We start from the raw sequence: 19143 nt of genomic DNA, 5'->3' as shown, positions 1-19143 counted from the left end.
AATTTACCAAGTCACAGAAGAAACCTTGCTTGTTTCCTGCCTTTTTAAAAAAACTATAATACCAACCAAAGATCAAACAGTATTAAACAAAATAAAAGTAAAAATAAAAAAAAAAGTCTAGAAAAATATCCTTTTCCCTCATTTCCTGCCCAGTGACTCTGGACACAAGAGCTGATAAGCTAGTGACAGCCCTTTTCATTTATTTTATTGGTAGATATCCTCACAAGTAAATTCACTAATGAGATGAGAAGAGTGCAAATTGCTTTCCTGAATGCTTTGCTTTAATCACTATGAATCAGAATGCAGATTTAATTCTGGCTTGTGCATTTACTGTTAATTTAGACATTTGAGCTTGGTTGTGTAAATTCATTGCTGACATGAAAAGATATGCTTTTGCAAATGATTAACTGCATTATTAAGACTTAATTTCATACTTTTCTAGTAAAGTTAATGGTTTAGTATCTTCAAAGCTGACAAAATATAAAACTGTGCTTCTTATAAACAGGAACATGTTTATTATTTCATGAGACAGAATAAGCATGAGTCCAACACAAATCATTTTTCTTACATGAATCAGCAAAGGCACAGCCAAGCACTCCAAAATGCCCCAGTCCTGGCAGTATTTTGATATGTTTGTTCCATCTTTCACAACACACGCTGCAACCTCTGATCAGAACAAGGCTGTCTGAAAGAGCGGACGGGCTGCAGGATTGATTTGGCCACAGAGTTCCTGAGCTGCTTAAAGAGCAACCAAAGAAGCATCATCATGAGCATCAGGAGCCCAAAGAGCATCCCCACGTACAAGCTCAGGTTCCATCCCCAGCCCAGCGCCAGGGGCAGCGAGGTGGATGCCACCAGGAATTTTTTGGGGGCAGGCATGGGTTTTAGGGAGCAAAAGCTGCTCTCTATCCACACTCGGGTCTTCTCAGGGGTTGGGCAGATGCTGCGTTGAAGCTGCAGGAACCATACAAGAATCCAACCAGCTTGGTTGCATTAAATTCCATTCGTTTCCATGGTTTTATTCCAGTTAGTCACAAGTGTGTGCCATCAGTGATAACGCAAACCTGTTGAGATCAAGTGCATGGACATTGGGGAAGTGCATTCTTCTGTGATGAAAATCCTTTCTGCTGCTGGCTGCCTTCCTGCTGTCTGACGCCTAGCACAAAGCCAGCCTCCTTATTATGGGGAGGGGAAGGGGGGTCCCTGCAAAGCCATTGGCTGCCTTCAGCCCATTTACAGGGGGAAAACTCAGTCACTGATGAAGTGGAAAACACTAGTTGCCATTTACTATGTAGTTTAATTACCAGTCATGTTTAGTGAAATTGCTAGCAAGACTTCATTGTTTAATTGATTTCCTGCTCATTTTTAAGAGCCAGTCTCTCCTTTGTTTACCTATTATTTTAAAGCACTGCAAAGATCTGCTATACATGCAAATACATGTCCAAGAATGTTGTCCATCCATTTATAAAGTACTCAGAAGCCCACACATGCAAATACTAGTTTTAACTCAAACTTATGACAGAAAGCAAACTCATGACTAGTCACTAATCTGAATTTTTATATACACAACCTCAAGTTCTTTTTAACCATGCTCCTATATGTGAAACACTCTGAAAGCTTGTCCTCTGCTGCCCTCATGAGTTCAAGATAAATATGTACCAATAGTTACTTTAAAATGATTTTATTTACAAGTGATATTTTACAGTACAAAAAACGCACCTCAAAAGCCAACAACTTGACAGTGCAATGAGACGATGACTCCATGACAAGACAAATGGTCTTTAATCTGCATCCAGTGAGGTGAGATAGTTGAACCTGACATTAGGTTTAAAAGAAAAAACAAATGTCACAATTGTCTGTGTTTAAGTTCACAGGTTGAGGAGTTTGACACTGTAGATGAAAGCAGCATTTTAGATTAATGAGACCTCTGCATTTGTCTGATTAAAAGTCAAACAATGAAAACTGCTTGATTAGCCAACAACTGTTGTAGTGTCTGGCTTGAACAATGGACTTCAGTGTATATATATATATAAAAAAAAAAAAAAAATATTAAAAACTAATCTAAAAACATCTAGCACTACTTCAAGAGGAGCAGACCTGTTACTTGAAGTTGGTGCACACAATTTACACAAAAGTCCAAGAAAAAAAAAAAAAAAAAAAAAAAAAAAAAAAGGGATGCACAGCTACAACAAGGAAATGAGTCAGTTCAACTGCAGTTTGGCTGGGGCGTCGATTGCAGAAACTTCATGGTACCTGTGAAAGAAAGTTTAGAAAGTTTACGCCAGATAGCTAGAGAACAAGTTAGCTGCAAGAGTAATGACAAACCCATTAGCAACCTACTTTGAGCCTTTGTACTTCTCCTGGACAGACTGCTGGGCATGCTGAGCAGCATTGAGGTACAGTCTGTGAAGATCCTCAATGCACGGCATGAGATCTTCCAGGATGTAGCCAGTCTTCTCTGCCAAGGACTTTGGCTGAGGAGCAGACAGTACAAGTTTGAATAATTTGCCCACTACAGAGGGTTGGTCAAAAATGTGCAGGGCCTACTCAGACAAGACTGGATGCCAACCTACATTTAGGTTAAACTATTGCTATGTTACACCAAACATCCAATGACAACCACCCACATGTCCCCAAACTTTGAAGCCAAGATGATTGGCATTTTGCTCAGTAACTTCATATTCTGTAGTGTAGAGTTGCCCTTTAAGCAATGAGAACTTACCCATGAACCACCAGTCACTGTGTTGTTAGCTAGGATGTAGGCTGCAGCAGCCGTCTGTGATGGCAGATATTTCAAGAAGGGGTCTGAATCAACCAAGCTGAGTTCCCCAAGGTACTGAAGGAGAACAGAAAGATTAAGCTGCATGCAGTTCAAATTATAATCTGCCTCCAACTAAAAGCTGTTAAACAGCATAGCTGGACATGTGCAAATGCTTTGTATGCATTCAACTGACTCAGCCTCACCATTGCCAGGCTTTCCACCTGTTTGCTAACAGACTGGTGGCAGAAGTACTGGGTGAGAAACTGGTTTATTGTTGGCACTGCCAGATCAAAGGAGAGCACTTTAAGCACCAAATGCTCCATTCTTAACACTTGCTTCTTTGTATACGTATCATCTGTGATGTAGACAAACTCTGCCACCTCAGGAGGGTAGATCTCTTCAAATTTCCTGCAAGAGAGAAAATAAAAAATTCTCGTGGTGAAATAAAATGGTCAGTTTAAAAAAATATATATATACACAAATAAGACTTAATACATACGAAGCCAGCAGCATGGCAGCGGTCCCAACGAGCTGAAGTTTGCCCCTTAGGACAGACATTGAAGACAGGAAGCGATCAATGTAGTTAACGGCAAGATAAAGTGTCTCGTTCTGGAGCTTGTACTCCTCTCCAACCTCAACCAGCCAGTCAACTAAGATGGCTCGCATGCTGTTTGTGATGTCAGGTTGCTTCTTCATGTAACCTGCTTTTGGTCTGGTTTTCACCTATGGGGACAATAATGTTAAACAACATTCATCAAAAATAAAGTCCATCAACCAGGGGATGCAACTATATGGACAGCAGTTGTAAAGTGACCACATCTCACCTCGATTTCTCTCAGGTATGAGTGGATTTCAGCTGCATATTCTGGGACTTCATTTACATTAACAGCCTTTTCCTCCCCCTCAACCACAGACATGTCCATGGGAGAATCTAAACAATGAATTTTTCCATTAGTTTGCAGACAGAACTCAGACTAGATCTTACTGATCTGCTGTGAAGTTTCTTTTGCAACCAACAGTTTGCCAAAAATCTTACATCTTACCAAAACTGAGATCCATTGATGATGGCATATCAATTGTAGCCAGGGGCTGCCGGAGCTGTGCAACTGCATTGCTGATTCCAAGAGGGGAACTTTCCAATGTGGGCTTTACCTTGATGGATTCAGCCACCTGCTTTTTGGTGCAGGCCCCATCAGGCTCATCCACATGGATCTGGAAAGCAGGTTGCTTGGCAGATTGTTTATCAAAGCAGCTTTTGCCAAAATCTTCATTTTTACAGGACAATGGCTGAGAGGTTTCCTGAAAGCATAACAAGGCAGTTTCAGAAGATTCAATAAGTTCCTTATACTGGAAAAAAAAAAGCATACAAGTCAACACGCCATATTGTGAATTAAAAATAAAAGTGTATGGGGGGAGGTGGGTGTAAATTAAAGCGGAGTGAGAGCAGAGTATTAAATGATATAGCGAATTTAAGTTACTTATATCTGCACAGGATCAATAAACTCATTACTGATTGCGGGAAGAACTCCACAGGCCAAGAGAGTCATATGCAAGCTTGAAAACCCGACTGTAAAAAAATAAAGAAAAACCCACAGCACTGAACTGACTGATATTAAAATGGCGGACTAATAAGGAAACGGTAGCATTAAGAGTAAAACACTTCTGAATTTGTTAAAACTGTTCAGAGCTGCGGGAGTCACCCACATTTGTTTCACTTTGCAGTTTTAAGTTAGTTGCCTCCAAAACTAATAGCACCCCAGTAACCCAACAGTTCAGATTAGCTTTGACTAGCAAACCATGCAGCTTTATTACCTGCTTTGCGCCGCGCTGGTTTTGGGCTTTGCTCCGCTGGTTGTTCTGCAGGGCCCCCAAGACGGTTCTGTTTGCCGCTTGTTTAGGTGGAAGGTTTTCTTGGTTTTCATTTGCAGCAGCTCGCGATTTAAGCGAGCCTCTGAGCCGTGACAGCATATTCTCCTGGTTGCGGTATTCGTTAGCCGCGCTTCCTTGCCTGTTAGCTTGGGACATCTTTCTCTTCCTTCCCTTTCAAACAAAAAGGTTTGCCGGTCTCCACTTAATTAGCAAAAACACAAGCGTTGGTAGCTCTTCGTGAAAGAAATCCGTAACAAAAGACCGCGTGTGGGCAGTTATAAGGGAAACGAGCATTAGCTGGTATCCCGATTGCGAAAATTAGGAGTCACAATCAAAACTAAACAGTTGAGATGGCAACGACACTCGGAAATGCGGTATTAGTACCGAGCAAACAAAAACAAAATATGCAGCTCCTTGCAGACTGGCTAAAACCAGAACGTCAAGCTGCCATATTTGTATATTTTTAAACGAAAACTAACCTGTGCACAGAGTAGCTAACCACGATCCATTTACACAGAAACATGTACTAGGAGGCTGGTTTTTCAGTTCAAGTAGCCCGCGAGTATTGAAACGAACCAATCGTAGAGAGCGTGGATAGTGACGTCAAACTTGTACGGCAACTGAAATAGCCCAAATTAGTATAATTAAAAATTCAAAACCGGTTTGTCACAAAGATTACCTCCTAACAGGAGCGTTATATAGGAAAATCAGCTGTTACAACACAGGATACTCAACAAATGGAAAATCTAATTGTTTAAGGTTAGGGCCTGCCTGGAAAACAGGTTTTATCTGTTGCTTTTAACCACTTTTCATTTGATTGTACTTTTAAAAAATTTATTGTGGTTTGCACATTGTTTTTCTTAGATTTGATTTTGCACATCCTTATTTAAATTTATATATTTCTATAGCCTATTCTGCTAACTTATTCTCTCTTGCACTGTTGTTTTGGATATGTTGTACATAGATTTGTATATTTAGTTTACTTTCTGGTATATATAGATCTGTATGTTTCTTTTGCCTTTTGTTAGTAATCTTTGTATGTATTTGTGCCAATACATGCTGCTATCTATCTATCTATCTATCTATCTATCTATCTATCTATCTATCTATCTATCTATCTATCTATCTATCTATCTATCTATCTGTCATAAGTTGTAAAATAAACATGACATTTCCCTCCAAAATATCATATGTAGATATAATATGACATCACACAATATAATATTTGAATGTTGAATCTTCAGACTTAGTTTTCTATACAGATAAAAGAGCATAGCGGTAGATTTATACTTGTGTATGTGATATTATATGATTAAAAAACAAACACATCAGCCACACCTGGAAACCATGTTTTGCAATTAATGAATTATTACAGTGATAACGGTTTAATTAATTATACTCAAACATGTCATGTAGAAAAATGACTAAGCCTTTGTCAAATATGGTATCACTATACCAAAACTTTTTTTCTTTTTCCAGTACAATAATCTATCATAGCATAAGATTATCAGATTATTTTTTTATCAATATGGGGTATTCAAAGTCCTTTGGAAATGATATAAAAACGTAAATTTCAAAGATTTATATTTTGTTAGTGAACTTTCAAACAGAAAATAAAGCATTCAACATAAAAAGGAACCTGGAGAATAATCCTTGTACTGTACACTTGTACAACACTATAAAAAAATATTATAACTTAAACATCCAGCACTGTAAGAACAGTTTCTAAATGAAAATATAACAACACTAACACAAACTGTTACTATCACAAGAATGCTATATTTACAATGCAAAAACAGCACAGAGATAAATAAAATAATTTTGTCTATCTGATTTCATGCCTCATTGAAAAAATCCAGCAGTGAATTTAACTCATAATTATCAAGGATCTCCAACAATGAGGACACCTTTGTTTTCACATTCTGGCCCTTGAACTTGAATTTGTCAATGAAGAGGTCAGTGATCATTCCTGCAGGAAAGAGAAACACAAAAGATATAGATTACTGAAGCTGACATGCTTAACAGTGACACGAAGAGGCAATGATTATTGGCGAGATGTGACAGTTAAACTTCACCATAAAGTCTTTCCAGGTGTGCTGGCTGCTTCTTGTATTCCTCAAGAAGATTAGAAGAATCATCCAAGATGCTGCGATACTCTGGGACGAGAAAATCGGCGTTCCCTTCATGAACCTGAAGCTCCTGCAAACCACAAAGGGAATGACGTTGATATAAATTAGGGACAAATATATATGCAACACCTTTACTATTATTAGGAAAAACACACACACACACACAAAAGACCAGTGTGGGACAAATTTTGTTTTTACTAAAGATGAATAATGTGCACATGATCATTTTTAGGCTCAAGTTGTCTTCTAGCTGTGTTAAATTCTGGTCCTGAAGCAGATGTAGGAATGGCCATCAGTGGCCAGTTTGTTAAAGTTTGTTTTCTTATTTGAAGAAAAAGGCAATTTCTAATCCATACTTACTTTCAGAGCATCGACAAGCTGAACCTTCTTAGCCAGCAACAACTGATACTCCAGCTTTGGATGGATCATCCTGAGGGTGTGGCTCACAGAGTCATCATTAATATCTAAAAGTTTAATAAACATGTAATTATTATTTTTAAATCTACAAAACAACAACAACAAAAAAATAAATAAAAAGAATTAAATAATAAAAATAAAATACCATATGAAACGTTTAGATTGATTTTCTTTTTGGTAGCTTCTTTAGAGAGAACATCGCTCAGAATGGAGATGGTAGAGATGTTGTCGGACTTGAAGTGGCCCTCCCCTTTGCTGATATAGACATACAGAAAATAAACATGGTTATTATCAAAAACATTTAACGATAAAAGATTTAAATGAACTGTGTAAATATTTTAACTCTTTACTGTGCAAAAGACTTGATTTGGCAAGAAAAAAATCTAACAAAATGAAGAATTTAATTCATACTTCAACTCCTTGGAAATCTTTTAACAATTTTAAAGAGTGTAAAGTTTTAGTATTTACCAGTATGTGGCTTCAAGCTGTGTGCCAAGGAACGTGTTATGGAAATAGAAAGTAATGCTCTCTCCTGCTGGTGTTTTCTCAGGCACCTCTGGCAAACAGAAAACCACCCAAGAATGGATCTCTGCAAAACTGAACTGTCCCACCAGGCTGAGCCGGTTCATGGGTCTGAAACAAAGTCATAGAGTCAAAACAAGAGATAATGTTCATTAAAAAACAGAAAAAAAAAAAAAAAAGAAAAACAGAATAAAAACAATACATGAGCAAGTGACACCAACTTTACATTACTGTTCTTAACTTGTCAACTTTGAAACAAATCTATTAATCTATTGAAGAATATAAAAACACTGTACTAATCATTTCTGGTGTCAATAATATCTTTTATAGTCCATTTCAACAATTCATCTAAGATAACTCTTCAACTTAGAGTTAGTGTAACAAATCTAAATTCATACCTCTGTGATCTGAATATACTTTCAAATGCAATCAATCCAGTTTTTACTTAATTTTTATAACTAAAATCTTCACCTGTCTGGGTCTATGCTGTGAGTCCGCTGGTGCAGGGACAGGGGTTTGATCTGGTATTGCCGGACTTGGCAGGTCTTGGGCTGCAGTCTTGGTGTAATGTAAGCCTGTAGGGTTCCATACTGTCCCTCAATGGATCTCACCTAGGAATGGAGTTAATTGTGGATTAAACACATTCTTCTTCAGTGATGGACTAAATTATATGTACAGTAATTTTAACAAATGGGGTAGGTAGCCATTTTTAATACAGCCACCACATAACCCCAACATAAAGGCAGTAGAAAGTATCAGGAAACCACAATCATACAAAACTAAACCAACTCTTGTATTATGACTTTAAATACAATAGTGACAGAAATACTGTAGATATATGATTACCTTAAGCTCAAGTCTGGTAGTGTTGGCTTGACATCTGTAGGTGGCCAAGAGGAAGTTCCCATTAGGCTGCTGGAAACAGAATAAGGAGTCAGGCCTCAAAAGTAAGTTTGTGGCTTTATTTGTGCACAATGTCTGCCCTATAAACAGATTACAAAGCTCACCTCTGAGTCGCATTCACTGAAACTCACAACAGCTGAGTTCTTATCCACATCCAGCAGGTCTATGGGCACGTCACTCTGTAAAAGATCAAAATTAAAGTTAAATTCTGCAAATTTACAGTTACATTCTGACATCAGAGTGTTTAATTGCTGCATGTACCTGAAGCAACAGGTTGTCAATGGCAGTCTGCACCTCCAACGTGAGACTGTAGCTGGCATCGTCCTGGCAAAGAGTGAACTTGTCGTTGATGCTGAAGACGGGCACAGCTGAGACAGCAGTGCTTGACTGAGTGGTCTGCTGGTACTGTTCACGTCCCTGGAGGACTTTAACCTGAAGCTGCTCCAATTCTGCCCTAAAAGGCATCAAACAATATGACTGAGTGAAGAACAGGTTTGTTTTGAAATCCTACTTAAACCAAAGAAATAGTATATTACTGTGTTTCTACCTGAGTGCTTCAACTTTAGATTGTGTCTCCTTGCTCATCCTGACCTCGTCTCCTGGACCACCCTCAGCCTTCTGGGGCTCGGTGGTCAAACCAGTTACCCATCCTGAGAGAAGGAAAGGAGCTTGTGTTGAAAACTACAGCTTTTTTACTTGAAATAGAGTTTCAATCCTTTTGAATTCTGAACAGTTTAAGTGGCAATGTCTCAAATGAAAAGTGAAGAAAACCAGGTGAATGGGACGATCAACCCTTTTTCGCTTCCATTTCTGAGAAGAAATGTATAAACTCACTGTATGTCTTTTGAAAACAATCTCATCTAACCTGTGTAAGTGGCAGTCAAGACCTCATCATAAGACTCTTTGCCCACACAGCCACCCTGGATCGACGTCACACTCTCGGACAACACCTGCAACCAAGAAAAGGGAAATTTTGGCCAATAATGAAAGAAACTTTTTTGTTGAAGTAAAAATGTAAACAAAAGAAAAATGGATCAACATCTTGTTAAAATTTTTGCTGCTAATATCTGAACCGCCAACCTTTACTTCCTTCTCCATCATGCTATGAATTTACCAGCCACTTGTGATCATGCCAGGTTTTCAGAGATTAAGCTTTGGGACACTGAAAGCTCAGACTTTAAGCATATATACTGCAACTCTTTAACACATTAAAATCCATTGTACGCCCTAAGTTAAACTTACAAGGTTAAAATGAAACACAAACCTAATGTGTCGGCTGCTCGTAATGGTGTGTTTAGTCCAAGTGCAGCGAAATGTGGTGTGATTACATACAAGTCGATGGAAGGAAGTGGACAGACAATTTTCACTTCAAGTGAGTTAAGGAAAATGTTACTTAAAATGTATGTCTTTCGTCATTTTTTTCAGGAATCAATTGTACTTTGCTACAAACAAACTTTATACTGTCATCAATTAGCCAGCTTAATAGTAGGGCTCGGTTACAGGTAGAAGGAAAAACGTACAGATAAATCTACTTACTGATAATATTTTGCCAGAAAAAAAAACAAAAAACAAAAAAACAAACCAAAAAAAAAACAAACCTACATGTTCAAAGCGTAAGGTGGGCTCACTAGAGCTGTCAAAACCATAGACCTCAACTGTGCCGTCATCCCTGCCCACAAGGATGTCATTTACTCCATCTCCAATAATGTCAAATGTGTCGATGCAAAGAATTCCTGAGGGAAGATAAAAATGATTCATAGTCTTGTGATAAGTTGAACCAAAACATAAATGGCTTATGGTTTGTACATAAATAAAGCAGCCAGAAATGTAATTTTAGAGTCTTAGTCACAACAGAATTTAAATATCTCCTGTGTTCAAATAACATTCGCTGCGTGAAATGTTTTATAACTAGATAAATAGCTAAATTATGCAAAACACTAGTATGAACAATAAAATATACCTCCTTTCTTTTTGTCATTATCAATCTCCCACTTTGTTGCAGCTGAGCGATCACCAATCTGGACCAACCCTATTTTCCCATCTGTGGTTCCATAGAGGATTTCCTCTCCTGAAAAAGGAATCAATGACGTTACATTTGGTCTAAATGAAGCAGTATTACGTTTTACTGTTAATACACAGCAAAACAGACAAACTGACTTACCTCCATCTTTACTGTACAGTTCCAAAACAGATGGAGGACCAGGAACTTCAATGTCATATGCAAGTTCAGATCCCTGTAATTATTAGACAAATATCATAGAAAATACCTCGAATACCATGTGACTGGAAACATTCTGAAATCTGAACATTAAATCTGAGTTTAGCTTACCTGCAAGACTCTAAGAACTCGATCTTGACAAGCCAAGACTGGGATGAGGCGAAAGAGCTTTTCTGAGGAAACACATGTTATATCATTGATTTTGTCTCCAGAGAGGAAGTAGTCTTGATCCTTACAGTCACAATAGTGGTTGTAGATGTAACTTGCACACACATACAGGTCAGCCCCTGAAACATGCCTGTAAAAGACATTGTCAACATTACTCAGAATGGCAAAGATCAAACAGTCCCACACGTCAGTCAAGCAGAGTTAAGTCAAAATAAGGAGAAATGGTTCCTACATGGCATTAATGCTCTCAGTGAGGTTGGCGTCAAAGGTGAGGAACTGTTTGCCTTTCTTGGTGAATCCTCGGACCTGAGAACCAGAACAGACAAAGATCTTCTCCTGGGGAGTTCCCACAGCACCTCCAAGGCCCATTCTGACAATCTTCTGTCCTGGAAGTGTTTTAAACACAGGCTGAAAAAGAGAGTCAAATACATTATTTGGCAGAAACATTTTATTTCAAAACAACATAGCTGATTTATAATAAAAAAATCTCAACACACCACCGCTTCTCCCTTTTTCATTCCAAAACATGTCAGTATTCCATCGTGATCTGCAATAGCAACCTGAAACACAACAGGGCCCCAGTCAAGCATGATAACGGAAATAAAATGGTTTTCCCTTAACTGCAATAACATTTTCAAATTCCAGCCACAGGAAGAAACAACCAGGACAATATTTACAAGAACGTTCTTGGCAGCTACAAATCTTCTCATAATTCAAAGGTCCCCTGCTTATCTTAAAAACTTTTCTTAGCCAACACAAAAAGAGTAAGCTATCAGCAAAAACTCTGTAAGTGTGAACAGATGAAATTACAGCTTGTCTACAGAACTGTTTTGAAAGAACGGACATGTGGAAGTTCAGGGATGATGATGTGGTGATTGTACAACTTATCCCCCAACTAAAAGACTGTAATGAATCAAGAGCTTTTATTCTATTTTTAGTCAAGTGACGTGAAATTATACATCACACACAAATTAATCTGCGGCAACCCACTATAAAATCATTTTCTTCATATAAATAACTAATTTTTTTAGCCATAACAGCTTGAAAAAATGCAGCTGGACTTATTTTTCATATCAGAGTAACAGAGCTAAATCTGGTCTAAATTTGGTTATAAAATGTGATGTTAGATGTCAATCAAAAATGGAAACTGCAACAACAGTGAGGGATTTACAGAAAAATAATATGCACCAAAAACCCTTATATAAGGTTCATAATTTAACACTGACCATGCTCATGAATTAAAAGCATTACCTTTTGGGTTGCCTTTTTCCCCAATGCTGGAAGTAGCCTCATAGTTTTCTGGGATGTGACACCAACCTGAGGAAGTAGGAAAGAACATGTACACAGTTATAATAATAAAACGACACTCAGAATCAGACTTAATTCAATAGCAACTACAGCATGAAAAGAGTAGAACAATCCTATAAAAAAACTGTTTATAATTCGTGTTACCTGAATATAATCAACTCTACTGAGGTGGACCTCCATCTTCTCTCTTTACTTTGAAAAGTGTGATGCAAATCTTCCAGGTAAGCTATCAGGTCACACAGCTACAGGAAACATTAGCCTCAGTCCACTCTGGTCAGTTTATAACTTGTCAGAGAAAAAAAACACAGACGAATTATAAGAGGACAATGATGCCGGTTGAGACAAGGATTATTTTAGGAAAGAAGATTAGCTCTACGTGCTAGCGTTAGCTAGCAAGCTAATTGGCTAACACGATTAGTTTCCCAGCCAGCTGTCTTCTTCAATGAGCGGAAATCATCTTTAACAGAATGGTCTAAATCAAACACCCTAAACAAGTCACTACGTGTGTTTGAGCAGTTTGAACGCTTTTTTTTTTTTTTTTTTTCCAATGTTAAGTGATAACTGTGTGATATGCGCTAGTACGCAGTTGATGTTGCCAATGGTAACGCTAAAGCTTCAAACAAACTGTGATTCTATTGGATGACAGTGAATGAAGGGAATTCAAGTTAAAAACGGATTGGTTGGACTCTTCTTTTTTTTTGTCTTACCAATTTTTTGCATTTGTTGAACGCTTCAAACTTCATACACACACACAAACTCTACAAATTTAGTTTACATCCTCAATTACTACCGTGTTGAAAGCCGGTGAATGATACTAGAGATACGTTACAATTAAGGTTTGCATACTATAACTGTTTTTCAGAACAGTTTCTTACACACAAAAAGTATTCAGCAAGTAAGGTGATTCGGACTTAAAATGTACTTTTAAATATGCGATGGGCAAATATTCCATATAATGACAAAAAAAAGAGAAAAAGCCCAGTAACTATTCATTCTTTTACCAGGTTATCGAAGCAATAACTTTATTTTCATAATAGAAATGTGAAGTCTGTGGGCAAATAAGCACATTAAAACGTGATGGAATTTAAAAGCAGGCATTAAGCTTGAAAACTATAGAAACATTGATTTGTCATCAAACAAGGTCAGGAGGCATTAAAAAGTCAACATGCACTGTGTAAATTAACATAAATCCTACAATAAAATGTTTGGTAACACAGTAGATATTTTTCTCAGCTTAACACCCATACTGACAGCGTAGCTACATAATTTAGTATGCTGTTAAGAGTCGGTAGTTGGAATAGATAAAAAAAAACATCTATAGTCAGGCATTAAGACAAATTATAACAGATACTTTGCACAAAAGAAATAAGATGGAAAATTAAATGTACATGAATATTAATCAAATGGGCCATTTCAATTATGCAGAATCACTTTTTCATTAAGTTACTAATCGCAGAATGTTAACATGTAATCACAGAATAAACAATTTCATGAATAAATAATGACATGAAAAGAAAAAATGAAACCAGCTGATACAGAAAACACCACTGATGTCAACTGTAATATGTTCAGGGAACATAAAATGGGAGGGTCTCCAGTGCTTGAATGAGGTCACACTAAGAACATGGAAAAAGAAATATCACTAAGACACTTCAGTGCATTACTGGATCCTCTTCAACTGTACCCAAATTTACAGAAAATATGGAGGTCAGACTGCAAAGTTGACATTCAAAACAAAGTTTCTTCCATTGATGGCAATGCCTGTCCCCATCAAAGTTTAAGTCACATATTACATGGCTTGGGGGGGAAAAAAAAAAAAAAAAAATCAGACTCCCGTGGGAGCGAGGCGGCTGACAAAGGCGATACTGCTGAGGCACATTCTCCTGAAAAAGGCGGGACAGGCAGGCTTCATGATGAAGTGCTCCAGAAGAATTCGCAGTTCTGTGAACAAGGTGCTGGGAGGGAAAAGGAAGAAAGATAAAAAAAGATGATCAAGAAACCTCCAACATATTTGTTAACTTCTGTTTAAACAGCTGCTCAAAATCATCCAGCTGAAAAAAATGAAGTCATTAAACTTTAAACCCTTTCAAAGTTACACAAATTTATATTATTTTATGCCATTATTTACAATTTACATTGCCGTGTGGTTTAGCATAAGCCCAGACGACTGAATCTCTCATCAGCATTGATGCATTCCTCTTATAATCCAAAAACCTCAGACTGAAACACAATATTCAGTGTACAGACTGACACAATACGTTAGTAACTACACCTGTGAAGTGTGTTGACAAAGGAGTTTCAACACTTTCTACATTACTTGTTTTGAAAACTAATACTTTGTTTAGGCAGTGTTCACAATAAACAGACTTGCTGTATTTTTACTTCAATATTTTGAATTATTAAGCTACATTATAAAATTAAATGATTTACATTTACAATAATATAATTTACAATTATATTAAATGATAACATTGTTTTATATTGAAGACCTTACCGACAGTATGGATTTCTTCTGGATGTGTAGCGGAGGGTGAGGAATCTGTAGTAAATAAAAGGCAGCAACAAGCTTCCCTGGCCACTGTTCACAAGAAAAAAAAATGTGTTTGATAAACACTTTAAAGAATATTTTACACATTCATCTAAATTGCAACATGCAAGGAGAACATTTTTATAATGTGACAATGCAGTAACACATTATCCCACATAACATTTACATATGAATACTGTTGTGAAAACATGCATTTGGTCGTTACAGTAAAATACAGTAATACTAATTACTGAGCATGAAGTAACAGTCAACTATCAGTAGCTCCACCACACTGATAGTGGCACAGATATAAATTGCTAGATTAATAGCATACAGTATGTCCTCAGAAGACTTAGACTTGAGTTGTGAACATACCTGAAGAGCATAAAAACGGTAGCAGGCATTAAGAAGATCTCATTACAGGCGATAAACTTCAGGATGTTCTGCTGATTGGTTGTTAGTTTGTCCAGCAGGTTTCTGATAAACATCAGGCTGGTGGGCCCCATAGACTGCAAGAAAAACAGAGTCAGAAACAACAAAACTGCAGAACAAGTTTTCAATGGAGCACAGAAGGAAGTTACATCAATGTTCATTAGCTTTTATACTTTTGAGTTACATTTACATCTCTGGTTGGTTGATTAAGTAGATACTTCAAACACAATTTGGCTGCTGCATGCATGCTTTCAGCCATACTGTACATTTTGATAAACAACTTTAAAGCCACTATGTCAATTGATCAGTGGTTGTTACTCACATCAAGGACTTTCTTTGTGTAGGTAGTTGCATGAAGCAAAGAAAACAGGAAAACTGGGAAGATGCTCACTGGGCACAGATGTTAAGGATCTTCTTACTTTACATCATAAAATCGTTTTGTGCTTTTACAAAGGACAAAGCTGGGATTCAGAAAATGCAACAGATTTTACCAATTTTACCAATTGATAACTTCTCTGAGGTGCCCCACAGAAATCCTAACACACCATCATAAGAAAAGAAACACTACAACTCATAAATTACAAATCTTTTGCAAAAACAACCTGACTTAAGAGGAAAAATATTTTTTATAACAATTTAGCTTATAAGCTTGTTTTCTAGCCATCAAATTCTTTTATTTCCAGCAAGAAACAGTTTCAAACATTTAGACATTAATCTTGGAGCCGCACAAATAAAGAAATAGTTCTCTATTGCTTTAATTAATAATAAATAAACTCACACAGCATGTACTTTAGGCTTCCAGAATTACTCTAAGAAATTGTATGAGGTGAAAGGATACTTGTGATGGGGTAAGAATTGACTAGGATGAGTGAGTAGAGCAAGTAATGGCAGCTGTCCTCCTGCAAAGCCTGAGCCAGAAAAGCTCTGCTTAGCTGAAATCGTGGAAGCCTCTGGTGTAACCGAAGTGCACTGGTGAGGGCATTTGCTAACAAGGCTCTTTGATAGAAGTTAGCTGCTGCATATGGCCTGAAATACACAAACAGTAAGAAATATTCTTAAGTCAATTTATAGCAGACTACTGTTAAAAGCAGACAACCTTAGCAGATTTTTTTTTTATATTCACCAAGTAAACTTACCCCAAGATTGGTAGAATAAACATAACAGAGCAGTAGACAGTAAAGAGACGTGAAAGCCACATTGCAGTTTCCAGCTTGTTGCTCATTAAAAATTGCTGAGGGAAAAATGAAGGGAAAAAAAGTGAGAGAAAAACACAAATGTTAACTGGTAGCATATATAGTCACTTATGACAGAGGCATGTAAAGTTTTATGCACTTCAGGTCAGAATGATTCACACAGAACAACTGAGAATGTAAAAGGCCACCATTGCCATAAGGCAACATGTTAAAATAGATATTATGCAGGATTATGCTCTGGATTACTTTTTTTTCCTCTTCTACACAGTAAAAGAAAAAAAAATTATACACACACACATACATACATACATATACATATATATATATATATATATACATATATATGTGTGTGTACATATCTAGAGAAAGATTCTATTTCAGATTTTGTTTAAACTCAAATTGTAAAAAAAAAAAAAAAAAAAAAAAAAAATTATTTTGGAGATCTTTACAAACATTTTAAAAAGACAATTAGACTTGATTTATCACATGATCACCATCTGACATGGAGAAAGTGAAATCCAACACCACTACAGAACATGGCAGCAAATCATGTGTTTGACAACACAACAAAGTATGCCTGGTCACACCACATCTTACTGAACTCCACTAGCTGCCAGAGTCAAATTCAAGTCACTAAAGCTTACCTACAGAGTGACTGTGAACATCTGTTAAAAGGGTAGAATGCAAACGTAATCTGCTGATGCTACTTCAAGTCACTCCTCTGATCACATCACTGAAATATTATTTTAAAACATACACTGGGACAGACTCAAGCTGGCTCTAATTAGTATGAAGGATAACAAGGTGGACAATGTGGAAGACTCCTTTTTCTTGTAATGTTAACAGTGGAATTTTGGAGAATGGAGGGCTACAGTAAACAGTACAGTCAACAGTGTTTTTTTCTTCTTATTTTTTTATGAAGTTATAAGGGAGATAAAAAGTGGCTCCCTGTTGCAGCTTATCACTTAGAGGAAAATGCTATTTGACATACCCTTAGCTTGAAGATGTACATTTGGGGTTATAACCAACTTACCACAGGCCCAGGTTGGGGAGGCAGGTTTTGTTGGTTTGTGTCAGCCATGTTTGGGAGTGGGAACTCTCTGTTGGAAGAAACGAAAAATCATGATGAACACCAATACCTGTTATGTGAACTTTCTTTCTTTCTTAGAACAGTTTGAAATTATAACCTCAATATTACAAGTGTTGCATGCCATTAAGTAAAACAACGTAATTTTAAACAGTATTTGATCAAATTAGTTGAAAAGCATACAACAGCTAAAGCAGACTATGACCTAATATACAGTGGGGATTTGCTGCTTTGCTAATACATTATTTGTCTTTATTTGAATTTTACAATTTTGAGATGTCTCTTAATGTTTTAGGAAATTTGAAAAAAATTCGGTTTTTATCTAAAATGATACAGAAGAATAGCACAGTCTCTGAACATCGACAAAGATTTTACTTTAATACAAGAACCATTCAAACAGTTTAAGTTAAATCTCGAAAGGAATGACAATATAGAAACTAAAGTGGATTCAAGTTTTGTCCTGGATATCCAGAGTATGAAATATGATGTGACAAGCTAGCTCACCAGCCCATCTGGCCTAAGCTTATTTGAGAAAGGATTTCCTTATTAAAAGAAAACTAAATAAAAATATCAATGTATGACTTCTACAAGGCGAAAATACCGACTCTAAAGAACAGGAAATATTTAGATATGTTTCGCTAGGTTTAACGGAGAAGCACCTCGTGTTAAAAGCAGGTGGGTCTAGCATATTCTGTTACCATCGTTACTAGCTTTCAGCTACCGCCTCTGCTAACATTTGCTTCCAAACCTTTCCCTGCCAACAATTGTTACCCTGGTTACGCTAGCAAACATAAGCCATCCTGTCTGTTTCAAAAAGCCTGTACATATCAAATAACGCTTGTTGATACTGTATGCAGCAGTAATACAAAATGTACCTTTCCAGTACTACAACGTCGAACAATTCCGCAGAGTGCTAGCTTAAATGTGACAAGTAGCTGCTGGTCACTACTGTAAGTGGTAAATGATCAGCTGACCTTGTAAAACGAGGAAATGAGCTTCCTCTCGCGATATTTTAAGAGCTATAGCACTAGAATTACACAGGAAACAACTCCTTCTAGTGGCGATAGACGTGAAATGCCACTTTTTTTTCCTTTTGTTGAAATGGGCAAACTACAACAATAATCGGACATATTATATAATTGTTTTGATTCGTTTTTATTTCTCTAATGTCAGTTGATCCTTTTTAAGCTGCTCGTCATCCCTGAACAGAAAGCCGTTGTATGGTCTATCGTCCATATAGAACTATATAGTCACAGTGTGTATGTACACAAATTTGTCGGTTATATTAGATTTTTTTCAAGGGAATATGCTAGACTACATTACATGATTTAGAAGGAGTTAGCCTAAATTACCGTCACCCAACAATACTGAGGACTGCAGTAATCTTACACATCGTGTGTTGTCTGTGGTATTTGAACTGTTTAATCACAGCTGACTGCGCATGCACTAACACAACTGATTTCTTTAGCTTCGCATTACTCCAACACAGTGCTGCATTCGTAAGGAATTTTTAAGAATATCACGTTATCTGATTGCAGCTTTGTTTGCTATTCTTTTCTACACACTCCTGCTGCATTGTCACTTAATTTTGCCACCACAAGAGGGCGCT

The 19143-nt window shown here is 37.1% G+C and overlaps 3 protein-coding genes across 3 annotated transcripts; all 3 read right to left on the bottom strand.

Annotated features, from left to right (window-relative positions):
- Positions 1 to 1665: 1665 nt before the first annotated feature.
- ccna2 (cyclin A2) lies at positions 1666 to 5182 on the bottom strand. The gene is made up of 9 exons (XM_041989304.1): positions 5110 to 5182; positions 4574 to 4801; positions 3805 to 4060; positions 3586 to 3692; positions 3261 to 3484; positions 2965 to 3169; positions 2723 to 2836; positions 2341 to 2474; positions 1666 to 2253 (listed from the first exon to the last, which is right to left on the bottom strand). Exons 2-9 carry the CDS (start codon positions 4784 to 4786, stop codon positions 2202 to 2204), a joined length of 1305 nt encoding a protein of 434 aa, XP_041845238.1. The 5' UTR covers positions 4787 to 4801; positions 5110 to 5182; the 3' UTR covers positions 1666 to 2201.
- Positions 5183 to 5992: 810 nt separating this feature from the next.
- bbs7 (Bardet-Biedl syndrome 7) lies at positions 5993 to 12963 on the bottom strand. Its single transcript, XM_041990704.1, has 19 exons — positions 12440 to 12963; positions 12239 to 12304; positions 11485 to 11547; positions 11220 to 11395; positions 10931 to 11117; positions 10763 to 10835; positions 10562 to 10669; positions 10204 to 10334; positions 9467 to 9551; positions 9149 to 9251; positions 8863 to 9055; positions 8706 to 8780; positions 8545 to 8613; positions 8170 to 8309; positions 7645 to 7809; positions 7322 to 7431; positions 7120 to 7223; positions 6706 to 6829; positions 5993 to 6599 (listed from the first exon to the last, which is right to left on the bottom strand). Exons 1-19 carry the CDS (start codon positions 12473 to 12475, stop codon positions 6466 to 6468), a joined length of 2142 nt encoding a protein of 713 aa, XP_041846638.1. The 5' UTR covers positions 12476 to 12963; the 3' UTR covers positions 5993 to 6465.
- Positions 12964 to 13303: 340 nt separating this feature from the next.
- tmem33 (transmembrane protein 33) lies at positions 13304 to 18506 on the bottom strand. Its single transcript, XM_041990705.1, has 8 exons — positions 18410 to 18506; positions 17481 to 17547; positions 16391 to 16485; positions 16093 to 16280; positions 15577 to 15644; positions 15198 to 15331; positions 14790 to 14873; positions 13304 to 14250 (listed from the first exon to the last, which is right to left on the bottom strand). Exons 2-8 carry the CDS (start codon positions 17526 to 17528, stop codon positions 14121 to 14123), a joined length of 747 nt encoding a protein of 248 aa, XP_041846639.1. The 5' UTR covers positions 17529 to 17547; positions 18410 to 18506; the 3' UTR covers positions 13304 to 14120.
- Between the last annotated feature and the right edge of the window lie 637 nt (positions 18507 to 19143).

This window comes from Melanotaenia boesemani, chromosome 7 (genome assembly GCF_017639745.1).
Source record: "Melanotaenia boesemani isolate fMelBoe1 chromosome 7, fMelBoe1.pri, whole genome shotgun sequence".
NCBI lineage: Eukaryota > Metazoa > Chordata > Actinopteri > Atheriniformes > Melanotaeniidae > Melanotaenia > Melanotaenia boesemani.
Note: the sequence above shows the minus strand (reverse complement) of the source record. Positions and strands in the feature narration are given on the sequence as shown.